Raw genomic sequence first — 17,669 nt, 5'->3', positions numbered from 1 at the left:
TGTCATCTTGAACAGCTTCTTGGTCTTGTGTAAATGCATTGCTAGGTCATTTCAGTACCAGGTTTTGGGAAAACTCATTTGGAATTTGAATGCTAGCTTTACTACATTTTGTACACAAGTTGACATCAGGTTTGTGCACACATATAAAGTAATTCTGGGTTGGTCCTTCACTTAGATATTCAGTGCTAAACTATACTTTGTGCTAAACTATACTTTTTTACAAACTATACTTTGTATTTTGTATTTTTGTCTAGACTGTATGTGCGTGCTCTGACATAAATTTGTCTGAATGGTACAAGCCTTTTCTTTAATTTATGTCTTCAACCATGTGTGTCCAGTAAATAGTTTTTGAGATATTGACACTTTTATAGGACTAGTACAAAACAGGTGGAAATTGCCCTATAGGGAGGCAAAGTGGAAAGGGTTAATGCTGATGCAATATTTTGTTTTTGCAAATGAAAAAACAAATATTTAATGGATTCTTTAGCCCTATGTATACGCCTATGTATATGCATGTTTGTGACAGTCTGTTTATGTATGCATATGTCAAAGATAGTATGAGTGTGTATGTGTATGTGTGTGCCTGTTGTGTATGTGAGAATGTCAAATGTTGTCAAGGCTTATTTGGACTCAGTGGTCACCACTTCAGTGTGTGGAATGATAATCAGCATACTTAAAACTGTGCTCACGTTTATACATTTTTATTTTGTCTTTTCAGATGTTTCCACTAAATTTAGTACTTTCTCTTTTGAGTCTTGATTTCATCACTGTTTTCCACACCGCTTTCATATGTCCTTGACTTTAAAGTTCTTTTAACATTAATTAATACCTGAGGAAAGCAGATGAATGTGTGGAAACAGGCTCTTGTGTGGTTGATGTGACGACACACTGCTGTTTAATGTCTTCAGAAACACAAAGCCATTTTTTTTCCTTTCTTGGGAAAACAAACTGTTCCATTAATTAACACTGAACCTGAAGATTACCAACAGCATACATTTATGAAGAGTAGCCAGAAAAGGAAATAAATATGACATTTGAAACTGACAAAACTTGCTGTGTGTACATTTGTGTTTGCATGTGTGTGTGTGCATCTGTGTACGTGTCTGTGAAGGCATGCATGTGTGGGTGTGTGGGTGTTTGTGTATGTGTGTGTGTTTGTGGGTGTGTGCGTGTATGTGTGAGAGAGAGAGCGATATTAGTGAAGTTGTGCTGTGAGGTCGTGCAGTTCACGTTGAACACACACAAAATGACGGCTGAGTGACACACTGTTTACAGTTCCCTCTGAAAGGCTGCTGCTGTATTTCAACCTGTCAGAGTAGCCTTTCTTTCCACAGAACAATGGCTGATTGCTTTTCTCTCTGCCGTACAGACCTCACACTCCTAACACTGAGTGACAGCATTAAGAGCTTTCTGCTGCTAACGCTGAACACACAACCATACAACCTCTCTGACTCCTGCTTCTTCTAGGGTACCTGGTGTGTGAAATTGTGTTTGTGTTTGCACGTGTGTGTGTGTGTGCTTGTGCGTGTGTGTATGTGCACGCTGTGTGTGCGCTGTGTGGGCTGTGCATTTGGCAGCGCAGCCTGGCCAGAGTGCACAGTCCCCCTCTTGCACTGCACTGGCCCTTTAAGTAAGCTTACCGCGAGGGAGGGAGGGAGAGGAGAGAGAGGGAGGGTGTGAGTGTATGTGTGTATGAGAGAGAGAGAGCAAGAGAGAGAGAGGGAGAGAGAGAGAGAAACAGAGACTCTCAGTTGTTTCAGAGGTTAGAGGATCAATAGGCAGGGCTCTTTGGAGGATCCCTCTTACTCCTGGAACTGCATGTTGTGTTTGGATTCCTGAGACTCAGACCTCCTCCAGCAGCATGCTCACAGACCCTGAGTTACCCCCGGAGTTCACCAGGTATGCTCATTCATACAGAAACAATGCTGAGACAGAGCGAGCCGGGCTACAGGGGCAGGCTAACAGTAGAGGGACAGAGAGAGAGCGCTGAGATAGAGAGAGTGGGTACTGGGACACATAGAGAGTGAATACTAGGACACGGAGAGTGGTTACTCGGACACAGAGAGTGGATACTGAGTCAGAGAGGGTAGAATAAGGGCAGAATAAGACTGCTGGAAGCGAGTCAGGGAGACAGGGAAAGGTCGAGTCGGTCTGTTTGCTGTCAGAATAGCGAGTTTCAGAGTCAGAGTTTTGTGCTGTTTGCTTTTGAGAGACAGGGGAGTAAAAAGTTGTCATGGGGCTGTTTTGTGTGTTTATGACAAAAAGCTACAGAGAGAAGGAGACTGAGAAAGAGTGAGAGAGAGAGAGAATGAGAGAGAGAGAGAGAGAGAGAGAGAGAGACTAGTGTGTTAATGAGAGTGTGTGTGTCCACTTCTGGCTTCAGTAAATACAGTGCAGTGACCATGTGGAGGGTCCAATCATCTCTGTTCTTAGGGCTCAGTTCAGAATAACCACATCTGTGTGGGTGTTCACATGTTTCTGAAGTACTGTGTCTGTGTGTGTCCATATGTTTTAAAAGTAGCGAGTCTGTGTGTGTCCTTTTTTCCAGACTGCTGTGTCTGTCCATGTTTTTCGCAGTCCAAGTGTCTCTGTACTCATCCGTGTTTCAGAAGCACTGAGTTTGTGAGACAGATGTAGTACTTATATGTAGTACTGCCTCTTTGTAACTCTTCAGGGAATTATGATAAGCAAATCAGAATGCAAACTTCACCTGGTCAAAATGTGTAATATGTCTGTTCATTTCTTCAACTGAATTAATGTGTTCACTTTGATATGTTCAAACTTTGGAAAATTTGACATAGCATTTTTTTTTCGGCGACAATGTAAATTTCAGGTGTAAATAAAATGAAACATAATTGCGCTAGGCTTCATTCCACATGTTTTTTTTATTATATTTGATTGAACTTTCATGTTGTTTCAGCTGTTGCTTTGGCCACATGATTTGTCACTTTTAGTGGGACAGGAGACTGTGTTCTCACAGCTGGCCCTGGGGCAATAAGGCTGCTAAATGCTCTAAAGGAACCATCAGGCATAATACCCTCTTTTAATGCAAGCATTTTTATTGACTTTTTTTTATTGCAGTAAAGCAATGATATGCCAGATGCAACTAATCGTTTGTTCGGATATAAATTCAGGGGTTTATCACTGAATTAAGAGCGCATTTATATGTCGCAAAAAAAATGTGTTTTTAATAAATCATTTATCTGGCGAAGCAAAGAAGGAAAAGATAACAACAGCTCGGTGGAATTAAAAAAATTAAGGGATTACACAGAGAAAAGCGGAATGTATGGAGATAAATTTAGGGATTACAATGACTTAGGAAAAGGATGGTTAAAACTCCGCTTTCGAGTAATATATTCCATCAGAGCTCAGCCCAGCGTGTGCGTGTGTATGCGCGAGTCGCCTTCGTCCTAACAGATCTGTGCATCTCTCATCTCTGTGGCCAGCTCCTCTTCTGCACAGGGCTGAACAACCAGGTCTGTATTTATTATTATAAACATCAAATTGGATAAAAAGAAATATAGGAGAGTCGTAATATAGGGGAGTTATATAGTACAGGGGGCAAAGTCACTTGTTCACTTGTAGTTTGTAATGTGAGGAAACTGTCTGCAAAAGTTTATTTTTAAAGCTTTTCTCTGTTTGTAGTTCTATGTATAGAAGTAAGCAGAGGTGCTTGTAATGACTGAAATTATTGCAAAATAATTAGAGGAATCAGGGGTGTAGTTATCAACAATGTATTTTACACTTTATTTTAAATTGAGCTTTTTTCAGAATGAAATGGAGTGTCAGCATGAAACAGATAAGGAAATGTTTAAATATTATTTAAAAACAGCATACAAATATTAAGCTTAAAAACCACAGAATATTTTGTATCGTCATATAATTTTCTTGGCAAGGCTCATATAATTTATATTATCTCTTATAAGTGATAGCGATGACCAAATCATGTGCACTATATACTGTAATTATTATGTGTTATATTTCTCATTTTGAAATCTTTTCACATTTGAGCAATAGTAATGGATAATATTTAAAACTTTTAATATTATGTACAGAGTCCTAGTAAAATCTATCAGTGTACAATACATTGTATTTTAACAATGAATGATACAGATGTTTATGTCTTTATTGTAAATAATAATAATAACAATAACAACAACAATTATAATTCATATTATTATTATTATGACTATTTATTATTCTTCTTATTATTATTATTATTATCGTCTTTTTTTTATTTTTTTGGTTGTTGCTGTTTTAATAAACTTATGTTTAGAGGTAAATCTGTTGAGGTGATTTCAGGTGATTGAGGAGAAAAACAAACACCCAGAGATTTTCATAAATGGTCCAAAATTTCTTGAAGACAGTAATGTCTTTACTTTACTTTATGAGTCCAATTTGGACCGAGTATCAGCCTTCAACAGAATTACTTTTGCAATTATAATTTAAACGATTCTTCTTAATAATGATAATAGCACTGTTGATACTGCTAAAAAGGGGTAATAATTATTATATGTATCACCATAATATTATAACTTCCTTATTGAATGTTTCCTAAGTGTTCCTGAGTTGTTCCAGCTTACAGTTTGTGTCCAGGTGTAAATGACAGAGGAAAGCCTGTGTGCATTGGGAGGACAGGGTTCTGTGGAGAAGTTGACAGATTCCTTTAGGCCGGCAGGGGAGAGGAAGGGGAGGGAGGGATTGGTGTGGGACTTTAACACTCGGCCATTTGTGGGGCTTTAACACTCGCCCATTTGTCTCCCTGGGTTTAAATGGTGGAGTGTCGGCTTGAACGCTGGTGTTATTGACCTGTTCTCGGTGGCCCAAGCTCTGATGGAGACAGGACTCTGTCATCTCCTTCTCTCTCAGTGCATTTCTCAGTGTGTCCGTCACTGTGCCCATTCACAGCAGACTGGCCCATTGTCTGGGCCATATTGTTAGCCCTCAGAATGGGTTGATAACCGTGTCTCCATGTTTGAAAAAAGAGCGAAAGAAGAATACCAGAGGAGAATGCTAAGTTTCCCCCTCCCCTCCAACGCTCCCCCTCCTCTCCTCGCAATCTAGACCTCCCAAGGGTTGTCATCTGACCGCGCTGACCAATAAGGTGGCAGCTCAGTTGTTTTGAGTTGTTTTTGGGCTGGAATGCCGGAAGGCTGAAGTTTAAATGAGAAGTTCTATTCTTCCCTGGGGTCTTTCAGGGTCCTGTCTGAGCCTCGCAAATGTCTCTCAACAAAGGTCCTTTTTCTTTAGGCCTGGTGTCTTCTGAGAATGCAAAGAAATGGGAAGTCACATGACAGCTGGACAGGGTTCAAGGGTCAGGCCAGGTTTTCTACATTATCTCTAGGAAAATGAAAACGGCATTAATAAGAGGGGAAGAGGAGCAGTTCTGTTTCTGATTTTGGTGATAGAAACAGAAGAAGGGTTTCGGGTTGAGTGTTTGTGCCCATTTTAGGCAAGTAACAGACAGCACGCTCAATATTTATAAGGTGTTGCTGTGGAAAAGAAAGTCGGCAGTGAGACACTTTCTTGTGTTTGAGGTTTGGAAAGGCCCTGTCCCCTCTCACAGAGACACAATCGCTGCTCTGTCCATCAGGAGCTGGGAGGAAAGCTTGCACAGGAAGAGGAGGAGCTGATATGAGTCAGGTGGTGTGTATGAGAGTGCAGACGTGCATGCAGCACAGAACAGCTGTGGTCAGAACAGCCAACACTGAATGTCTGAATGACCCTCTGTTACAGAATTGAGATGTGTGCGTGTGTGTTTGTTTGTGCGTGTGTGTGTGTGCGTGTGCGTGTGTGTGTGTGTGTGTGTGTGTATGTGTGTGTTTGTGAATGCATGTGTGTGTTTGTCTGTGTGTGTGTGTGTGTTTGTGTGTGTGTGTGTGCGTGTCCGTGTATGTAGGAAAGAGACTATAAGTGAATGTGAGTATGAGGAAGTGTTTGTGTAGGAATAGGTGTGTCTATGTGTGTCTATGTGTGTGTGTGTGTGTGTGTGTGTGTGCAACAGAATCATTGAGTTGTTACAGGTCCCATTTCTCTAGGACAGTACCTCCAGTGTAACTTTAATATGGTGGTTAATACAGGCTCCGTGTGTGGGTAGATTAGAGGCTGGGTTTTATGGATTACTGAACAAATGGAGACTAAATCTGTGCATCATAATGAAGAGCAGCATTCATCTGTCAATAAGCATTTCTGTATTATTTCATAAACGCGTCTGGGGAGAGTTTGGTTTCCGAATGGAGGGCCCCTCGCAGGAGCAGATTCTGTCTCAGGGTTCACTCCACGGAGTGCTGGTCTCCAGCACTTTCCCCACACACTTTTTCTACTGATTTTTTTTATAGAAACATGGAAGCTTTCCAACGTAAAATGTCACTGAAAATCACAGCACTGTGATTCAGTCTAAAGAAATAAATAATGATAACAAAAACAAGGCAAGGAACTCTACAGACTGGGAACTCTGCAGACTGCAGATGAAGTGATGACTAAAACGCTGGCAACAAGCGGGTGCTGCTGGTTTTTTATTTTTTTATTCTTTTTTTTGAGGGGGGCGGGGGGGAGGGGGAGAGCCTTTTCCTTGAGCAGTTAGCTGGCTCATGCCCTCTGTTTCATCCACCAGTGCACAGGGCCACAGCTTTTGCTACAGGATAGTGTGTGTTTTGTGTGTGGAGGTTGTGTGTGTTTGTGTGGGTGTCCATTTCTGCATGTCACTTTTTGTGTGTTTTTTGTGTGCGTATCCACTGATGCACGTACAGATGTGTGCTTCTACCCAAAGGTTTATTTGTGTGTTTGCGTGTGCGTGTTTGAATGGTAGTTAGGCAAGACATTGTTTTTAGTTTTTTTTTATCTGTTGAATAAAGTGCTGTTGGTCCCTTCTTAAATTGTTTATTTAGCTAGGCTTACGTGGACTTTTTTCCTGCCTGTGTTTTTCTCTCTGCTTGTGTCAGTAGAGCCTGTTGTCCTAAGCTGTCCTTATGTTCCAATGCTCTCATCTGTGCCGTTTCCTCTTAGTCAGTAGGACACAGACTTCGCAATTAGTTTTTTGCATTTGTGCTGCTTCTTGTAAAACACTTAAGGGCAGATAAAGCAGGAATCTAGGAAGTACGTGAGGTATAACCCCTTCGACTTCCTTAAATAAGAAATAAATGAATAAAGACAGAAAGAAAGAAAGTAAGAAAGAAAGAAAGAAAGAAAGAAAGAAAAAGAAAGAGAGGACTGTACAGTGCAGTCATCATATCAGGAGTCTATTTGCCTTAATGGTTCCTCGGCAGGTCATATGTATGTAAATGCTGAGGTTTTTGTTTTCAGGCACAGGACCTGGAGCTTACTGAGTGAGTGAGCGTGTTCCATACAACTCAGTTAGCAGAGTAGATAAAGCTTTAAAAGGCCGATAAAGGCGTAATAAAACTGCACAATATCTGCTAACTGCAAATTTTCAGCGTACCAAATGATCAGTGTGAAAGCAGACTCAGTCAGTTAAGTGTGTGCTGAGTAATAATTGGTGCTGAAAAGGCACTGAGGGGCAGTGTTTGCCGTTTAACGTATCCGCTCGTTCAGTCTTCGTGCAACAAGTATTTTCCCCTGTGTTTATGAATAATTTGTGTGATTTCATGCTTCTCTCAGCTGTGGCCTTTACAGATATGATAGTGTGCATTTGCGATCGAGCGGTTTTCACAATTCTGTTCTCTGCAGATAGTGTGCGTTTGTGATCTAGTGGTCAACTCAGCTCTATTCCTTTCAGATGGGAGAGTGAGTATGTGAGATAGAATGGTTAGCTAAGCTATATTATTTAGAGCATATTTGTTTCACACAGATTCGTTTTTTTCTACTCTAGGTGTGTAAGATGGGCTGTTCACAAAGTTCAGATCACTTATGAGACTTATGAGGCTGTACTGATCTTGTCTGTGACTGCTGCGCTCCGTCTGTATGTAACTGTTTTTCTCTTAGTGTGTCTCTTACGATGGCTTTTAGTTTCTGTAATTGTGTCCCTGTCAGTGTGTGACACTTGTTTGTATGTGGGTCTCAATTAGTGCCTGCCAGTGTATCTACGAGTGTGCAATGTGTCTTCCTGAGCGTGTACACCAGAATTGTTTTGGTGCCAATGTGTCTCCGTCATTGTGTTCCCTATTTCTGTGTGTCTCTGTCAGTATTATGTTTCTGTATGTCTATTTCTATGTAAAGCATGTTTCTGTGCATCTCTGTCATTGTATAATATACTTCTATGTCACTCTATCAATGTGTAATATGTTCCTGTATGAATTCCCTCACCGTATCTCTAGAGAAAGCTAACTGGGTTTGTTTCATTAAATATGAAAATGTGTGTTTAACACAGCTGATGGCGATTAGGTAAATCACTCTGATTCTGTACTTAAACTCTTGTCAGAATTTAATGGACACCATTACTGACTTAACAAAAATGTACATAACTAACATCAGAGGGTATTTAAGTAGCAGTTTATAATCATCAAAGCACACGCGTATGTATAGCTTTAATCTAAGCTTAATGGTTGGGTACTGGGTGTGATGAATCCATGAACTAGTGCACTGTGTGAGTGAAGAATGCTTTTGCACTCTGGGAGTATAGAGTACTGTTGCACTCTGAGAGATTAATATACTATTGCTCTAAAGGTTTAGTGTGATGGTTCATTTAGTGTAAAGGAGTGTTGCGGTCTGGGAGTTCAGATTACTAATGGAGTCCTAGCATTTTCTGCATCCTCGTACTTTTTAGTACTTAACAGTAGGTTATGGGACTATGTGGCCTGAGTACGCCGTTCCTCTCTGGGAGTTTACTCTTACATTCTGGAAGCTCCTCCCGTGTGTTGAATGCTCATAGCATTGTTGTAGCGTGTGAGTTTCGAGCACTGTCACATTTGGGAATTGTACTGCGTGGTGTTGCGGTGGAGGGAGGGTAGCTTGGCAGGCGTGCCTTTATTACTGCCATAGTAGGACGGAGTGAAATTATGCTAATGGTTGCTAATTATGACCTTGGAGACACTCCTTGCTGCCAGTTTATCTGCTTAATAAAAGCCTGCTTTTAATCCACACATCAGTACAGGCTTTAGAGGTTTTATGCAGGCTCTCCACCAACACGGGTCTGCCAACTTTGAATGAAATGCCTGCTATAACCTGGTCACCTGGGGAGCTGGATTGTACAGTAATTATACTTCAAAGGATTGGAGGAAAATAGACATTTTATTGCTCTAAAGGAGCTGTGAAAATCCTCCATCAGCCAGCCAAATAGGGGGCATGGGCCAGGGTGCATGGGGCATATATGCACTATATACCCACACATGCACGGATTGAAATGTAGGCCAGGGATTTGAACCCCCAACCTTTGGATTAAATATACAGAGCAGTCATCACTGTGGCACACAGCTGTGTTTGTACTGTATGCTTGAGTGTGAGAAAGAGGCATTATGGTGTATTTACCTCCTCTGAGGGTATATAGCAAAAAAGAAATACATTGTGTGAGGGAGCCATCAGGGGCAGAGAAGATCGGCCGACCAAAGCAAAGGGGGATAATGCATGTGTACTGTGCTGTCACAAGGCAAATGCAATGTCAGGAGTGCAGCCACCTCTGCCACCACTGACAAAATGTAGGAAAGAAATAAAACTTATTCCAATCAAGCAGTAATTTTCGGAATAAAGGATGCGAAGACGGCCATCATGTTAAGAAAGACCCTTTTTATGCTCAGTGCCGTGTCAGGCCAAATGTATAACGACACTTTAGTGTGTGCTGGTTATGGTGTGCCACCTGTGTCTCTGTCTGCGCCTGTTCAGGTTTACCTCTGATAGGTGCATATTAGCTTGCTGGAGAGTGACACTGGGTTCAAGGCTGAAAGTCGTAAAGTGTCCCAGAAAACATCATGCAGTTATTGTAGAAATATAGCTTTTTAAAAATGAAAAGACTTGGGTCATTCATTAAATTCCCCACATGGAATCGATAATAATAATAATAATAATAATAATAATAATAATAATAATAACAACAACAACAAGAATAATAATAATAATAATAATAATATTATTATTATTATTATTAACAATAATAATAATCATCATAATAATAAACATAAAAATCAGAGAGAAAGGTAATTATATTCAATGAAGTGACTTTTGGCACAGAACACCCTTCTCTCTGTGTGTCCTAATCTGTTCGTCACTCCTACTATTCTATCTCTCCGCACCTACTCTATCCTCTCGAGTCTCCTTCATGTGTCTCTCCTCCTCTTCCCCCTTCTCTACCTCTGCTACCCTCTTCCTGAGAGTACGCATTTCCAGAATGTCTCCCTTTCTCTCTTTTCCAGGATGTCTTCCAAGCGACCAGCCTCTCCATATGGGGCAACAGATGGAGAGGTAGTCATGGTGACAAGCAGACAGAAATTGGAAGAGGAGGAGAGTGACGGACACCCCGTCATTCACTTCCCCCTGAGCTCCAGCAGCAGCAGGCCCTCCCCCCGCTCCCTGGACAGCCCCCCCATGGTAGGACAACATCTCCTCCGCACACTGCACACTGCACACTGCACACTGCGCACTGCTCCCGACCTCAGCTCACTCTCCGACAAAGTCACACTGCTGCAAGCCATACCGTTTTTGGAGGGGTGATCGTCTTGCCCTCAAGACCTAAATGTTGATGTTGGGTTAGATGATGGGTTTGATGGATTGAAGCAGAACTTCTGCTCAGATAATAACCTGAATGGCTGCTGTTGACAGAAGCCCGGTGACTGGTTGAGGTAACAGTGACTGGCAGAAATAGCATCGCTGTGAAAAATGGCATTAACACGTGAAATATTCTCAACCCCATTAAATTTGATCTCAGCAATGAACAGTGGTGTTGTGTGTATTATTACTTCATATTAATGTCAAATAACATTACATGCAGGCTATTTCAGGTGACATACAAATAAGGTTTTTACAAATGCCAGATATAGTCACGCGGGATTTACTGATTGCTCTGCGGCATATCATGATATTAACGCTCCATACAATAATGGCACATCGATCTGAAGCTCAGGGTTGTGTTGTGTATGAATGATAAAATCACGATCTCTATTTTAAATATTAGTCTATTCTTGATTCCGAAGGAGTGCTAAAAAATTCAACGTGAGTAAATCAAGGGGCTGTCGTCTGGCTGGATCTGTAAAAGCGCTGGTCGCCAGTCGTGCGATGAGCCCCAGTGACACGGCACCGAATCCCAAACGTGTCACCGTCGGCTGTGTCTGGCAACCCGGCGGCGTGTAAATGCCGTAGCCTCCGCCAGGGAGGGGGGGTTTCACTCGGCAGGGCTGTCTCTGCGTCCTGCCTCCGCAGGGATGACTCTGCGCTTCGACCCCAGCCGCAGAAGCAGCTGCTGGCAGGGCGCGCTGTGGAAGAGAGCGTACGCACGCCTCCCCTCTTCCCAGCCGAGGGGAGAGCCGCGTCGGTGAGACGGGGCAACGAACGCGGTCGCCACTTCCAAAATCGGGAGAGGCAGTCGGAAAGGATAAAAAACCGTAATGGAAAGCCACTGAGATATTTCCCGAGGGGACAGTGTGAAATAATTTGGAATAGAAGTAATGCATGCCAACGGTGGAGATAAGTATGTTGTTGAACCTGCGATATTTGTTTAGATCTCGCACGCGGCGGGCAACCGTTCAGTGCCACTTTGGCTGTGAAAAGCATCCAAGCAAAAAGAGGGATAAATCACATTACCGAGGAACGAGAAGCAAAAAGTAAGCAACAGTTTCTGGGCTTAAAAGCTCACGAGCAGATATAATTACACACAATTCGCAAGATTATCTGACACTCCCAACACACTTATTTGCGGACGTGGAGAGAGTAGTGTCTGTTTGGGAAGGTGTTTCATCGCATGAAGCCAGCGTCGAAGTCGCAGAATTCCCCGTCCTCTTGATATTAATTAAAAATATGAATTTGTGTCATTCTAAAAACATTTAATACTGTCGTAGTGAAATGCCAATTTATTCTATTGTGAATAAAGTAGGGCCCTAGTTACCAGGATAGGGTGTATGGTGTGGTTTTATGTACTGAGTGGAGGTGTGTAGCATAGTTTCAGGGCATGCACTGTATAGTGTGGGCCTATTAACCACGCAAAGGTGTGCATTTGTAGTGTGTCAATGTCTGTGAAGCGTTTTGTAAAAGCGTGTTCTGTGTGGATGTGTCAGGTGTAATGTGATGGGGGGTCATGTTTGAATGTGTTGAGTGTTTTTGCGGACAGGTGGAGTGTTGCAGTGTTAGGCTGTGTTCTGTTTGAGGTGTGATGTGTTGGGTCTTCTGTGTTCTGTGTGAGGTGTAATGTGTAGGGGGTTGTAATGTGTTGAGTGTGTTTTTGTGGACCGGTGCTCTGTGTGTAATAGGTGAGTTCTGGTCACAGGACTCACGTGGAATCACAGTTGAATGTCACAGCACTTATGGCTGACCTTTCCCCCAGACCCTTTATCTGTCTGATAAGTGAGGGCGCACAGACAGCAGACTTTGGAAAGCACTGCAGCACTAAAACAAGTTGTTGATATTTCAAGGAATTAATTGTAATCTGGACAATGATTACAGGTCTTGCAGGACACTGGAGGCCTCAGAGCGCCCTTAACTCTCATGCCCCTCTCCCCTGGGCTCAGTTCTAAAAAGCAATGATGCAGGGAAAGGGTTTGTTATTTACAGGCTGCCAATTCTGCCTTGTTGAGCAATTTGATGTTAAATATACTTCAATAAAACCTAATGTGTTGCAGGACATAACAAACCGCAATTTCAGACTGTCAACATATCTGACATTTATAGCAATTGAAAGTTTGACTATGTTATGTAATGTAGTATATAACAGTTAATATTTCTTAGAAAAAGTAAATATGCCCCAGAGTAAATGCCACTTGAAGATCAATCATTAGCATCCACATAGTTTTTGTCCTTTTTGTGTGTATATAGCATTTTTGCAGTGTCATGTACTGTAATAATGGCAGCAGTGAACCTGTGTCCATTTGACTATGCAGTTATTATCATGCATTCATGAAGACAATTAACAGAAATTGAGTTCCTCCCATGCAGATCACAGAGACAATATCAGCTCAAATAAACTATTGTCAGGGTTCAATATGAAAGTGAGCTTGGCATTTTACATTTTACTGTAGTAACCTCAGAGCCAACTTCAAACAGTGTAGGTGTACATATTGAATAAAGATTTTCAATATTAAATGAAGTCACTTGCATTGTATTATTTAACTTTGGTCGGAAAAGATAAATGTTTCATCTATCATGAATTGTAGCAATAATATAATCATAAGAGCCATATTATTATTATTATTATTATTATTATTATTATTATTATTATTATTATTATTACAGTACCATTTTTGGTATCCTGGTTATAAAAAGCTTTTTCAAATGTAGAAAATATTTTGCAGACCTCTCAAATCTTTGAAAATGAAATGCTACTTTAATCGTCTGACTGACAAATAAAATGGGAAAGAATAAAGCCTTATATTGACATGGATGAATAAATCCTACCCATCTCGTGGAGGGGTGGATTTTGGAATGGGATGGGATGTGTAAAATGTGAAGTTTGTCAGGGCTTTAGCGCCAATCCGATCCGCGCTGAGTGGCAGTAGTGTTGAGTGAGAGAGAGATTTACATGCGAGGACTCCGAGGGGCTTTGTCACGGCAATTGTACAAAGTGATACACAGTGTAAATCGACTCCGCGTGTCCCTGGGTAGCGGCTGGTTTACAGGCGCTAGCGAGAGGAGATTACTGCTTTATCTTGTCATACTAAATTAACACGGCAGCGCACGCTTAAACAGGGCTGACCTCTTCATCTGCCGACACCGCAGCGCCAGAAGAAAAAAGAGTGAGATTTAAAACCCGCTCCTCCGTCCGCGCGCGCGTTTTGCGTGCGCTGGAAGGGCAGTAGGAGCTCCCTGTCCCCAGAGTTTTACAGTAAAAAACGGAAGCTTTTACAGATAAAAGGTGGGAAGGGTTTTACTTGCAGGTGATAATAACTAGGTGATAATTAATCCCTTTTGTATGTTTAATGAGCGGAGCGTGCCAGAGAGGAGTGCTTGGTGAGAACTTACTTGTCCGCCCATTCCATGTTGTTTAAGCAAGGTGCGCTCACGAGGACAAACTCCTTGTCAAACTGGAACATGCCTAGAAGGTAGCTAGATGTTGGCTTACGTTTTGTAAATAACCCTGAAACTCTAACGAGCTGTTCTTAATTAGGCATTTTATTACTTGTTAGGCAACGGTTAGTAAGACTCGCTTAAAATATTATGGGACTGAACTGAGTCAATTGTTTAACTATTTAAACATGACCAGTAACTAAAAATATGAATGACATTCTGCCCTGAAAATATTTTGATAAATATAAATTAAAGTCAGCGGCGTGTTTATACAACAATGCATGGTTATGTATGATAGCATATGGACAGATGTATTAAAAACCAACAACAATTTGTATTGATCTTATTAAATCAATACAGTAAACAAAAATATGTATTATTTTAAAATGATAAACATTAATATAATACAATTATTAATCTTAACCAAATAGTAATTATGACTATTGTTATTAGTATAACGATGAGTGTTACTGCTATTATTATATAATAAACTTATATTATTTTTATTATTACTATGATGAACAATAATAATAATAATAATAATAATAATAATAATAATAATAATAATAATAGTAATAATAATAATAATAATAATAACACCATTAATACTACTATTATTATTATTATTATTATTATTATTATTATTATTATTATTATTAATTATAAAGAACTATATGTGTGTGGTTCTATAACAGTTACTTTTGCATCGTGTGTGCATACATGATCAATAAAATCATATGACATGTTAATGACAATATTGCACTCTGTGAAATATTTACAGGGGTTCCAGGCTGCAGGTTTTCTCTGATGAGTACTATTTTAAGCCAGCTGTACAGTTAGTGTATCGATGCTGCGTGGTTGTTCATCTGAAGGTTGAACCTGTGAGTTACAGGTAAGGTTCCTACAGGTGATGGTATTTTGATGGAACTTGTGTTAAAGGCCTTTATTGTGTTCCAGTGTGTTCTCTCTGTGCCTGACTTCACAGCACAGGAGCTCTGCTGGGAATGCTGGGATCTCATGGTTGCCCCACAATCACAAATGACAAGCTGCTCTTTAGCCTCTACTCAAACACTGGCGCATACCCACACTCACAGACAACTACATGAGCAAACACACACAAACACACACACACACACACACACACACATACACAACTGCCAGGCTGGCTCGCTCATGCGTGCACATGAACAGGAGGATTTGTTGTTCCAGGGTCATCAGCATGTGTGGGTGTGTGCGTCTGTGTGTGTGCGTATGTGTGTGTGTGTGTGTATTTATGTGAGAGGGAAAAAGAGAGCAAGGGTGTACATGTGTGTGATCTGTGTTCGTGAATATCAGAGTTAAGGTGCTTTCTGCGACGCGTTCGAAGGCGGGGTTGGGAGCCGCTGCCTGTGTGCTGCCTGAAACGATAAAATAAAAGCGCAGAAAGACCGAGAGCAAGGGCTGGCCACAATTTAGGATGTCTGTTCCACCCATCCCCTCATCATACTGTGTCTGCAGGAGAGCTGGGTGTTTATCCTGTGGTGGCTGAGAGAGGAGCGAATGAAAGAGAGAGGAACACGAGCAGTGGCATCTGTTTTGGCTGAGGGAAGAAACAGCATTTAGATTTGATTAGATTTTCTGGCAACTGTGAAGTGTGTTTAAATATGCTCCTGTCACAGATGAGCTTAAAAAGACAAAAGTTGTTTAATTCAGTTCCCGTGCTGAGGCAGTAAAGGGATAAAGGGAGGCAATGGGAGAGCAGTTTGTTACAGTCGTTTGGAAGAGAATTGACATCTGCAAACTAAAAGCAGAACCGCCTACACCAGCCGGATTGCAGATCAAATTCATATAAATACATATATTCAAACAAACACGCACACACGCGCGTGCACACGCACACACACACTCGCACACACACAGAAATGTGGAATACGAAAACAATCCCTCTTACGCAGCTACGCATTGACATATACTCACATACAAATTCACCCACACTAACGCACACAAATGTAAAACACAGTCATTCATAGACACTTGTAAAGAGCCATATATGTGCTCTCTCACACATACACACACATACACGTACACAAATATGCATATGCATCCTCTTACATGTGCAAGAAGACAACAGGGCAGAGCCTGGTTTTTTTAAATGAGTGCCAATGAGCAGCAAGTCTTCAGGCCATACTGTAAATGTTTGATTTCACCTCTACCTGGACTGGCACAGCTACAGCATGCCGATGGATCCTCATCAGTAGTTTCAGAAGCGTCTTAAGGGGTTGTTTGGAATATAATGGTGATAGATGGTATGTTAATGTTTCTCTGATTCGTTTTGGGTTTTTGCACCGAGTTACTTCCAAGATTTAAGTCCCATCTCCTTCTTCTCTCTCATCTTCTGTGACTCCCCTCCCTCCCTCCCTCCCTCCCCAATTTAATTCTGAAGTCTGTCTAAAAAAGAATGTAATGCGTGAAAGCTAGATCCGGAAATGGGAATCTTGGCATTTTAATCCAACCAAACATGTCATTAATCAAAGATCCCCTTCTTTAAAGAACCATGCTGTTTTTAATTCTTCTGGAGTGAGGAAGGACCATTGTTTACAACCTTTTGCTGATGACATTTGTAGTCCACGAGTAGAGAGAGAGGGTTATTTTCTCTCCCCTTTTCTCATTTTTTGTTTGTGTTTTCTGGACATTTTTTTCTTTAAATAAATAGTGCTTCTTTTTCTAAGTAGGCTAGGGATTAAATAAATTGGATGTGACAGGTGTGACTTGGTGTTTAAAATGCATGCCAGACTAATGTGGGGAGAGTCAGAGCTGCCGCTCTCCTCTTTTCTCTCCCTCTGCTTTTAAATCGTGACGTGTCAGTGTTGCATATTTTCGGGGTTTAAACTGTGAGTTGTCCCTCTTACGTTTGAGCGTAGCACATTGTCTGGATTTAAACTGCGCGTCGTCCCCCTGGAATATCAGCTTTTATATACTTTCAGTGTGGTTTACAGTTATCTTGTCTCCTTGGCTTGTGAGAAGCATTCCCTCCCCTGACAATGTTTCTGCTGTTGTTCAGCACAAGCTAACCAAATTCAGATGAAAAAGAACAGATAAACAGAGCAGCACAGCACTGGCAGAACAGATCGGACCAAGTAGACAGATCTGCCGTGTTTATGCTTGGAAAGCATCGGAAAGACTGCAATTTATTTACTTCAGCCACTTCAAATGTACTATGTTCAAATTGTGTGGTGTGACTGGTTCCCAGGTAAAATTGTTCAATTTCTCATTGCGAAGGTTGCGGAGGGATTGCTGAAAAAATTTAGAGAAACTGGTGAAATTTTGAAAATTATGAAAGTGAAGTGTATGAAGTGAAATAACAATTAGAAAGCACACACACCCGTTTCAGCTGGGGAATAGGATACAATGCATGATTGTTCTTCATCATAAAAATGTATTGCATGCTATGGTACTCAACTGTTAAGTTAAAGCAATCTTATTATTGGTGTCATCTGTGTAGAAAAAACCTTAGTCAGAAAGAGTACTTGGTCCTGACCTGGCAAAAACCGTGGCGTCCCATCACCCCATTAATTTGAGTTATTTTATGTTTG

The 17,669-nt window shown here is 41.2% G+C and overlaps 1 protein-coding gene across 1 annotated transcript in view; it reads left to right on the top strand.

Moving 5' to 3' along the window:
* Positions 1–1,771: 1,771 nt before the first annotated feature.
* Positions 1,772–17,669, top strand: part of sox5 (SRY-box transcription factor 5) — an 80,994-nt gene continuing 65,096 nt past the window's right edge. Inside the window, exons 1-2 of the mRNA XM_061251904.1 lie at positions 1,772–1,899; positions 10,302–10,476. Coding sequence (XP_061107888.1) covers positions 1,862–1,899; positions 10,302–10,476 — 213 coding nt within the window. The 5' untranslated portion in view covers positions 1,772–1,861. The remainder of the gene's footprint in view (positions 1,900–10,301; positions 10,477–17,669) is intronic.

The sequence above is a fragment of the Conger conger genome, chromosome 8, assembly GCF_963514075.1.
Source record: "Conger conger chromosome 8, fConCon1.1, whole genome shotgun sequence".
NCBI classification, from domain to species: domain Eukaryota; kingdom Metazoa; phylum Chordata; class Actinopteri; order Anguilliformes; family Congridae; genus Conger; species Conger conger.
This window is presented reverse-complemented; position numbering and strand designations above follow the sequence as displayed.